The sequence below is a fragment of the Sphaerodactylus townsendi genome, linkage group LG01 (assembly GCF_021028975.2).
Source record: "Sphaerodactylus townsendi isolate TG3544 linkage group LG01, MPM_Stown_v2.3, whole genome shotgun sequence".
Classification (NCBI taxonomy): Eukaryota; Metazoa; Chordata; class Lepidosauria; order Squamata; family Sphaerodactylidae; genus Sphaerodactylus; species Sphaerodactylus townsendi.
The window spans coordinates 182,457,930-182,467,944 of record NC_059425.1 but is presented as its reverse complement, the minus strand read 5'-3'; the positions used below and the strand labels follow the sequence as shown (position 1 = coordinate 182,467,944).

General features: G+C 48.3%; 1 protein-coding gene across 1 annotated transcript in view; it reads right to left on the bottom strand.

Annotated features, from left to right (window-relative positions):
- Nucleotides 1-1,046: 1,046 nt before the first annotated feature.
- ISM1 (isthmin 1) overlaps nucleotides 1,047-10,015 on the bottom strand; it is a 101,913-nt gene continuing 92,944 nt past the window's right edge. Inside the window, exons 10-11 of the mRNA XM_048506349.1 lie at nucleotides 5,691-5,780; nucleotides 1,047-3,015 (exon numbers count right to left, since the gene is read on the bottom strand). Coding sequence (XP_048362306.1) covers nucleotides 2,498-3,015; nucleotides 5,691-5,780 — 608 coding nt within the window. The 3' untranslated portion in view covers nucleotides 1,047-2,497. The remainder of the gene's footprint in view (nucleotides 3,016-5,690; nucleotides 5,781-10,015) is intronic.

Below are 10,015 nucleotides of genomic sequence, written 5' to 3'. Positions count from 1 at the left end.
TTAAAATGAACATATTACTTATTACTTAAAAAAACATTTTCTGGTATACTTGGAGCTTGTCTTCAGTCAGGCAGCGAATATCCTTGTACTGTGGTGGCAGCGGCTGCCAAAGCAATATGTTTTTAAAAAATATGTACAGCCAATCAGATCTCCAGTGACCAACTGGAAGACCTGGGGGGAAAGAGGTCCACCTGGCCCTACTCACTTTCTAATAACATTTGACAGGAACCAAAAATGGTGTCAGGGGGTGCCAAGGGGCCAATGGTCACCAAGTTGGGGACACCAGCCTTAGAGGTACTCAGAGTTCTCTGGAACGAGGCCAGGGGTCTGCAACCTGCAGCTCTCCAGATGTTCATGGACTACAAATCCCATCAGCCCCTGCTAGCATGGCCAATTGGCCACGAAACGACCCTGAAGGGAATGAAGAAAGCACTTCTTTGGTCAGTCTGCTATATTTACCAGCTTCTTTCTCTGCTCAAATAATTACAGCCCTTCCTCACTTAAAAATCACATTCTTTTAAATATGTCTAAATATTTTCATTTATATAGATACAGGTATATCTCTAGAGAAATTATAAGGATTAACAGCTGCATTTGTATTAAATAATTTATATTTAGAACCCCGCTTTGTAATATTCTGCCTCTTTGATTTTGTACAAGTATCTTAGATGGGCTTAGGAGCTCTTCTAGACAAAAAGGGGGCATATGAATTGGGAAATAATGTTTCAGAGATCACTGCGTTTGCTTGCGGAAGTCAATCGCAACCTACGGCTTTTGACTCCAGTGGGCATCTACCTTTTGCCCAAGCACGGTTTCTTTGATAATAAAAGGAAACACTTCTTCACGCAACGTGTGACTGGTGTTTGGAATATGCTGCCACAGGAGGTGGTGATGGCCACTAACCTGGATAGTTTAAAAAGGGGCTTGGACAGATTTATGGAGAAGTCGATCTATGGCTACCAATCTTGATCCTCCTTGATCTTAGATTGCAAATGCCTTAGCAGACCAGGTGCCCGGGAGCAGCAGCAGCAGCAGCAGCAGGCCATTGCTTTCACATCCTGCATGTGAGCTCCCAAAGGCACCTAGTGGGCCACTGCGAGTAGCAGAGTGCTGGACTAGATGGACTCTGGTCTGATCCAGCAGGCTAGTTCTTATGTTCTTATGTCCCTGCTACGGTCAACTTGAGTTTCGAATGGCCCAATCCAGAGGGGGGGAAGGCGAATGGATTCTGGATGAGGCACGGGCTTGTGCCAACGTGGGTGTCCACCCCATCGGCGTGAGGGCAAACACACCGGAGGAGAGGGAGCCCAAATCAGCAGATGTGTAATCCTGGGGCACCCGAACCTGGAAAGGGCCCCCTGCCCTGCAGCTCTGCCAATTTGTGAGGCCCCAACAATGTAGTGTGGGGGGGAGAGGGGGGCTTGGGGCATTATTGGGGGTGAAGCCGACTTCAGTTGGGTACCTTCTGGCTTTCAGCCCAGGAATGCCTCCTCCCTGGCTGCAGACTTACACTACCCCAAAGGGTGGCACAAGTCTTTATTGTCCAATAGACAATTTTCAGGCTGCCAAGTGGTATTCTTGTAAGTTTCTCCTTCCTGTGTTGCCTGGAAGTCCTTCAGGGCAGTGCAGCAACACGGCACCATCCCTAGCTGTGTGCGCTGTGGATTGGGCTGTAATAGACTGTGCAGTCAAACACAGCCCTAAGTGAGGGTCCGTGACTCAGTGGCAGAGTGTCTGCTTGGCAGGCAGAAGGTACCAGGTTCGATCCCCGGCTCCACCAATTAAAAAGATCAAGTAGGATGGGGTGTGAAAGACCTCTGCCTGAGACCCTGGAGAGCAGCTGCCAGTCAGAGTAGACAATACTGACCTTGGACCAATGGCGTGGTTTGGTATAAAGCAGCTTCATGTGTGACATGGTCCAATCTGGGAGGTCTTTACACTAGCTCCGTGGTGGTGAACCTTTGACACTCCAGATGTTATGGACTACAATTCCCATCAGCCCCTGCCAGCATGGCCAATCGGTCGTGCTGGCAAGGGCTGATGGGAATTGTCGTCCATAACATCTGGAGGGCCAAAGGTTCGCCACCACTGCACTAGCTGAAGCCCCCCTTTCAAATGAATGAGGGGACTGCATTTGAGAATCTGACTCCGGAGAGCCAATCCTTTGGCTTTTTCTAAATCCGGTAAAGGGTCCAGGTCTCGTGGCTGATGTACAGACAAGAGACCACCATTTAGACCCCAACCCAGCATGGTTTTTACACCGAACAGCTTCCCCTGAGGGAGAACGCACGTTTACGACGTGAACGGCTGTTTGGAAACAGGAGCATACGAAGTCTCTCTGTGTGTACATATATCTATAAAACATACCCTTATGAAAACTGTGTACCCTATACAACTATATACAATTACTAGAAAAACAGGCTAACTCCGTTGGCCGAGAGCCCCTCCTGCATCCCCACAAAGCTTTGTAGTGTTTGAAAGAGGGCGGTTGGGCTTTTCAATACTCTCTTGCTTCCTGAAATTGTTTGTAATAGTCCTCCTCCGACGGGTTCTCTGTACATTTCTGCCCGTTGTTGGGAGGCCGGGCTTCATTATATCGGCTCCAGTCCCCTTTGCAAATGATCCAGGGCAAAACATCGACTTTGTAATGAAGTTCCGCCGAGAACTCTATGCTGATCAGGTTGGGCGTCCCCGCTCCTTTCCCTCGGGTGATGAGCTGCATGGTGTCGTCGTAGCAGCAGTGTTGCGCCGCCAGAGTGGTGCTCTCCAGAGAGAGCATGGAGCGGATGCAGTAGCGGGCGGTGGGCTTGTAGATCTCCAGTTTCTCCTTCGGCCCACTGGCGTCTTTCCAGCGGAAGTTCTTCCGCTTCATCCGGTCGTAGATGTCGGCGGTGCTGTAGGCCACTTCCGTGGGGTAGGCGCAAGGGCACGCTGGAAGGTCGTTGACCACTTTGTGCATGTACTTCTTCAAGAATTCACTTTTGCAGCTCATCCACCTTTCACAGCTGTCCGTATCTGGGGTGGGGGGGGAAGGGACATGAGAAGTGTCAACTGATGGTATTAAAAATACAGTCGGCTTAGGGTAGCAGTTAAAGTGAGGGGGCGTGGTTCAGTGGAAGAACATTTGCTTGGCATACGAAAGGTCCCAGGTTCTATACCTGACAGCTCCATTGAAAAAGACCAGGTAGCAGATGATGGAGGAGGAGGAGGAGGAGGAGTTTGGATTTATATCCCCCCTTTCTCTCCTGCAGGAGACTCAAAGGGGCTTACAATCTCCTTGCCCTTCCCCCCTCACAACAAACACCCTGTGAGGTGGGTGTGGGCTTTGAGAGAGTCTCAGAGGAGCTGTGACTAGCCTGGGGTCAATCCATAGCTGGCGTATTGGTGTGGGAGTGCACAGGCTAATCTGAATTCCCCAGATAAGCCTCCACAGCTCAGGCAGCAGAGCTGGGAATCAAACCCGGTTCCTCCAGATTAGATACACGAGCTCTTAACCTCCTACACCACTGCTGCTCCACTCTGCTCATTTTAAAAACTTTTTGTCAGACAAGCTTTTATTTTTACCAACAAATCTCTCTCTTGCAGCAGCAAGCGAGAGTGAGTGCGAATTAATATTATACTGTATTAATATAATACTTTTGACCACCGAGGCCGAATATGTAGGGAACGCTTATCTCAGGACTCTGTGCAGTGGGCTTGCAGAGGGCTGTCATTGCATTTCTCTGTTTACGTGTGAGGAGGAAGCATAGTGCCCGACCTGCAGAAGTCTCATGATGGGAGAGACCTCTCGGTCTGAGACTCTGGGAAGCAGCTGCCAGTCACTGCAGACAATGCTGAGCTTGATGAACTAATGGTCTGATGCAGTATAAAGCAGATTTATATTTTGGAACAGAATCTGGGAGACCATGGTTTAAACCCCTACACTGCCATGGAAGCTCGTTGGGTGACCTTGGGCCATTCGCACACTCTCAGCCTACTCCACAGGGTTGTTAAAAAGGAGGGGAGACCAACAGATCTCAGCTAGTTCATTTGCTCCAGGCTAAAAGAACTCCCTATGATTGAGTCGGGGTAAGATTTTGCCATAGCAGAATTGGGCATAATTGGCACTGTTTAAGAGGACATGACTTTGTGTGAATGACGTGGGTGCCAATTTAAATAACTCTCCAACAACTGGTCTCTGTGATTAAAAAGTGTTATAATTGCAATTTGTAGTCTGGTAGCTAAATGCTGTATTAATATAATACTTTTGACCACCATGGGTGAATATTTATTTATTATATTTATTATATTTATATACCGCCCTCCCCGAAGGCTCAATATGTAGGGAACGCTTAACTCAGGACTCTTCTCTGTGCAGTGGGCTTGCAGAGGGCTCTCATTGCATTTCTCTGTTTACGTGCGAGGAGGAAGCCTAGTGCCTGCCCTGCAGAAGTCTCAACCAGCCTCTCCTTTTGCTGCTTCTCTTAACTCTGCCCATCAAAAGCCTTAAAGGCACTGATCTCACCGATATTGTCTTCCCCTTCCTTCCCCTACACACACACACACACACACACTCGCACTCACTCTCGCTTGCTGCTGCTGCAAGAGAGATTTATTGGTAAAAATAAAAGCATGTCTGAAAAAAAGTTTTAAAAATGAGCAGAGTGCGGGAGGTGGGGTGGAGCCAGAAAGAGACACTTGTGCTGTTCCTCTGCAAAAGCCAACTCTGTGTTATTACCGTACAGTCGTGTAGCTATCATGGGGAAGGTGGGGGGCCCACGCCACGGGGTGCACTGTTGGGGTCACGTGGGGAGTATAAAATCGCCCCGCATGGCCCTCCCTCTTCCCTCTGCCTCGCCAGGGCTGGCAGACGCTGCTGAGAGCCCCTGCCTGGCCCCGCCTCACCAGCCAGACCCTGCAGCCCAGAGCAGCCTGGTGGGGCTGGGGCACGGGGCTGGGAGGTGGTGGCCCCCCACTTACTTTAGTTCAGCTGGTGGCCCAGCCAGGCTGCTTTTTCAGCCGACTGCTCTTTGCAGCTGGCTAAACTAAGGAAATGGGAGGGCTGGGGGGCCGCCCGCAACCCCCCACTTATCTTAGTTTTGCCAGCGGCCCAGCAGCTGGCTGAACTAAGTGGGGGTGTGGGGGGGCAGGTGCCATTCCCCCCCCACACCACTGTTACTATATCAATGTATCGATACAAGCATTTAGAGAAGTGGGAAGGAGTCGGAAACAGGAAGGAGGACGAGGGGGAAGCGTGAAAAGCAGCACAAGGTGGAGTGAGACTAAATGGGCAGAGGGAAGAGGTCCGAGGCTGTGGGCAGAGGGAAGAGGTCCGAAGCAAAACTGGGATCCCTGGCTGTGAAGCAAACATTGAATTCATGCTAGAAGCGGTCTCGCTTGCCCAGGGGACAATAGAAAGTGAAAGCGGGGCTTGAGGAAATACATCCGTACAAGAAATCTTGTGGCCACACACATTTGCCCCCATTGTGCAGCAGATGCCTTGTGCGTAATTAGCCCCAGTGAGGACCATTTTCCTCTGGGGAAGCCAGGAATCCAATTGACACAGCAAGGCAGTAAGCCAAAGGAGGATTATAAATTCACTGATTATATATCATCTAAAGACTTATAAAAAAGAGAAAAACTGCCAGGAGAGCTGAAATCTGCTTGCCTCGGGTTGTTCAGGAAAAAAACCCATCTCTGCTGCTACTTACCCACTTCAAACAGCTTTGTAGCATTGAACTCTTCACTCCCCGCCAGCAAACTCACTTCCGTGGCTGCAGTTCTGAAGGTGTCTTCAATCCCTAAGGAAAACAATTCCAAACATGGGCATGGAAAATATCAAAGGTGGAAGAAATAAAACAGGCCTGCATCAACTATCCTCCATTATTGGCTTCTCTTTTAAGTCCTTGCATTTATTTAGTGAGACAAAAGACCAGCGGATAAACTTTTACTTCCGGTTGCGACGAAGAAAGGACAGCAGAAGCAAAGGGCAAAACTGAGCTCAAATTTCCCTGTGCATGGGTGAAGCATCAATAGCACACAGCACTGCACCACAATGCTTTACAGCATAGCCAATAATCTTTGATCTCTGCCGGCTCCACCCAACAGGAGAGAACTGGATTTGTCAAATGAAACTGGGAACTAAGGGGTGCAAATTACTCCAGTATTTCAATCCCTATTAATGTTCCTGCGCATAATTCTTCCCGTTGGCCTTTGAATACTGTTACATGCTCATGCAAATATTTTCCTAGCCATACTATGACCAGACAATGTTATGTGCCTACATTTGTATTAGGACTTCAAAGAAGCCTTGTTATGAAGGTAGATTGTAAGAATTCTCACTTCCAATTCAGTTACAAGGCTACAATACACACTAAACGTGAGGAGACTTTCGCCTACACAAGATATTTGAGAACATTTTTATGCAGAGATGACCTGACAGTTGTTATATCCATCGGACGCTGTTTAGCTTGATAATATACATTGCCCCACCAGTTAGCTGAAACACGTTTAATGTTTTGCGGTTAATCATATTCTTTGACGAAACATCGGTGATTGCTCTGTATGGATCTGTTTATCTGCCCTATCGGTAAAGAGATTTATTTACAATAGAGCAATTATCATGGCATGTGTGGCTTACTGGCGATTACGTGTGTGGAAAGTGCTGTGAAGTCACAGCTGAGTTTTGGCAACCTCAGCAAGGGGCTTTCAAGGCAAGTGAGAAGAAGACAATTTATCATTGCCTTCCTCTGCAGGGGTCTTCCTTTGGTGGTCTCCCTTCCAATTTATGGTCACCCTAGCCTGAAGCTTTCTAGGCAAGTGAGAAGAAGGTGGTTTGCCATTGCCTCAATCTGCAGAGTCTCCCTAGGTGTTCCCCATCCAAGAACCTACTTGATGGTGACCTTAGCAAGGGGCAATTGAGAAGCAGAGGTGGTTTGCCATTGCCTTCTTCTGCAGTCTTCCTTGGTGTTCCCCATTCAAGAACCTACTTGATGGTGACCTCAGCAAGGGGCAAGTGAGAAGCGGAGGTGGTTTGCCATTGCCTTAATCTGCAGAGTCTTCCTTGGTGTTCCCCATCCAAGTACCTACTTGATGGTGACCTTAGCAAGGGGCAAGTGAGAAGCAGAGGTGGTTTGCCATTGTCTTCTTCTGCAGAGTCTTCCTTGGTGTTCCCCATCCAAATATCTACTTGATGATGACCTCAGCAAGGGGCAAGTGAGAAGCAGAGGTGGTTTGCCATTGCCTTCTTCTGCAGAGTCTTCCTTGGTGTTCCCCATCCAAGTACCTACTTGATGGTGACCTCAGCAAGGGGCAAGTGAGAAGCGGAGGTGGTTTGCCATTGCCTTCTTCTGCAGAGTCTTCCTTGGTGTTCCCCATCCAAGAACCTACTTGATGGTGACCTTAGCAAGGGGCTGGTGAGAAGCAGAGGTGGTTTGCCATTGCCTTCTTCTGCAGAGTCTTCCTTTGTGGTCAACCCTTCTAAGTGCCAATCGTGCTTAGCTTCCAAGATCTGGTGAGACTGAGCTATACCACGGCACCTTCTTTCTCCTTAATGGTTTATTATTTTATTGCAATTCATAAATAAAACTCATGTTAAGTTTTTTTTTTAATTGGATGTATTTTGATGTTTGCTTATTGAAGCCTTTTTGGCCATGTCGTTTATTCTCAGGGTCGAGTTTGCTACCCTTTTTCTTTTTGATCCCGTGCTGTGCACCCAAACCCTACCCCAAATCTCCAAGTTCTCACTCAACCAATCTCAACCAAGTCAGGAGATAACGGACGCTCCTGTGTTTCGGGTGAGCCACAAGGCAGAGAAAAGCTTTCTGGTCCACTGCCAACTTAAACCCAGTCTGAACAGCACAGTCTAAAAGGATTGATTTAAGACTGTTATTCTTAAACCCGCCAACCCAACCAACAAGAGCGATTCATGACCAGGCAATTCCCCCAAAGCCAAAAATTACAAAACAGCAGATTGCTCTGCTGAAAAACTCTTGTCTGTAAAAAATACTTTTGGCAAAATGCCCTCCAAAAGAAGATTATCTTACAAGCCCTCCAGTAGGAAGGGCGCCAGGGGTACACCACCTGGCAAACTGTTCCATAATTGCAGGGCACCACAAGGGCATGCCCGATTTCTCACAGGGGTCAGGCATACGAGCCACAAGGCTAGAACAGTCCGGAGGGTTCACTGGGTAGATCTAAGAGGGTTGCGCAGAGTTTGTGAACTTCGTGTATTCAAGTCTTCAATCAGGAGAGAAAAAATGGAAAACAGCCTTGGGGAGGGGTGGAACAAACCGCCAGGTGTTCTGCACTCACTTTCATTCCAGGGAACCACGGTCTCGTAAACGAACAGCAATCGAAAGGGAAAAAATATTAAAAGCTAAAAGGCTGGAGTCCCATTAAACTTAGACCAAGGACATAGCATCTTCCTTATGAGGAGAGGCTGCAGCGTTTGGGACTCTTTCGTTTGGAGAGGAGACGTCTGAGGGGGGATATGACTGAAGTCTATACAATTATGCATGGGGTAGAAAATGTTGACAGAGAGAAATTGTTCTCTCTTTCTCACAATACTAGAACCAGGGGGCATCCATTGAAAATGCTGGGGGGGAAGAATAAGGACTAATAAAAGGAAACACTTCTTCACGCAACGGGTGATTGGTGTTGGGAATATGCTGCCACAGGAGGTGGTGATGGCTTTAAAGGGGCTTGGACAGATTTATGGAGGAGAAGTCGATCTATGGCTACCAATCTTGATCCTCCTTGATCTGAGATTGCAAATGCCTTAGCAGGCCAGGTACTCAGGAGCAGCACTTGCTTGGCAGCAAGAGGCCGCCGGCACCACCTCCTGCCTGCTTGAGCTCCAGAAAAATCTGGTGGGCGCTGCGGAAGTGGCAGAGTGCTGGACGGGTAGATGGATACTGGTCTGATCCGGCGGAAATGCTGCTGGCTTATATTCTTATGTTCTTAACTGATCACATGTAGATGCCCTTGAGCAGCCCAGTGGGTTGGATTCAACCAGCTTTTCTGCTAGTGAAAAAGAGAGGGGAGCCCCTTTGACCACCCAAAAGACCATGTTGAGATCACGGGACCTTCATGGACAAAGGCCACATTGGACAGGGCTGCAATAAAGCCGGAGACAGTCCAGAGAGTGAGTGAAAGTCTGGCTAGACCCAACCCAGTGTTTAAAACAGATGTGCTCTCATCAGCAAATTCTTGTCATGTAGCCTAAAGAATATTTTGATCAGAGCGCAATAACTGTGCAATGGCTCCCTGAACTTTCTCTGCCTTTTGTTTTAGGATCCACAAGCTTGTAGCTTCTTTCATTTTGGAACAGTTCCCTTCACAATAAGTTGCTGGCCTTCCCTCCCAAAAGATATGTGAATTAGGGGTGCCAGGTACCCACAGCAACCAGCGGGGGTAGGGGTTGGGGATAGGGCCTCACCGGCAGCAAACTTAGATCAAGGCCTAAGATGGCAGAACACGGTGACATCATTTCCGGTGTGCAGTGGAAGTGATGTCATCATGTTACCAAAGACTGCAGGGATGCACTGGTATTTTGGCAAAACTCTATGGTAGAAGCTGTTTTTACCGTAGAGTTTTGATCAAATGCCAGAGTGTCCCCACGGTGGCTGGCAACATGACATCACTTCCTGTGCACACTGGAAATGATGGTGCCAATTCTGAGACTGGAGGCCTTGTTCTAAGTTTAATTGCAAGAAATGCGATTGCAAGAAATGAAATTTTCAATTGCCTTGTTATCAGTCTACGGTTGCTGGTTTCAGGTTGGGCAACTCCTGGAGACTTGGGAGGTGGAGCCAGGGATAGGGGAGGGACCTCAGCAGGGGTGTGACCCCAGAGACTCCACCCTCCAAAACAGCCATTTTCTCCAGGGAACTAACCTCTGTAGTCTGGAGATCAGTTATAATTCCAGGAGATCCACCTAAAGGGTGGGATTAGAGGGCATGTAGAATGAACAGCCCTGTCCAAGGACCTGATGTTCCCAGTCTTGTAAAACCACAACAAAGCTTGAAATTCCAGA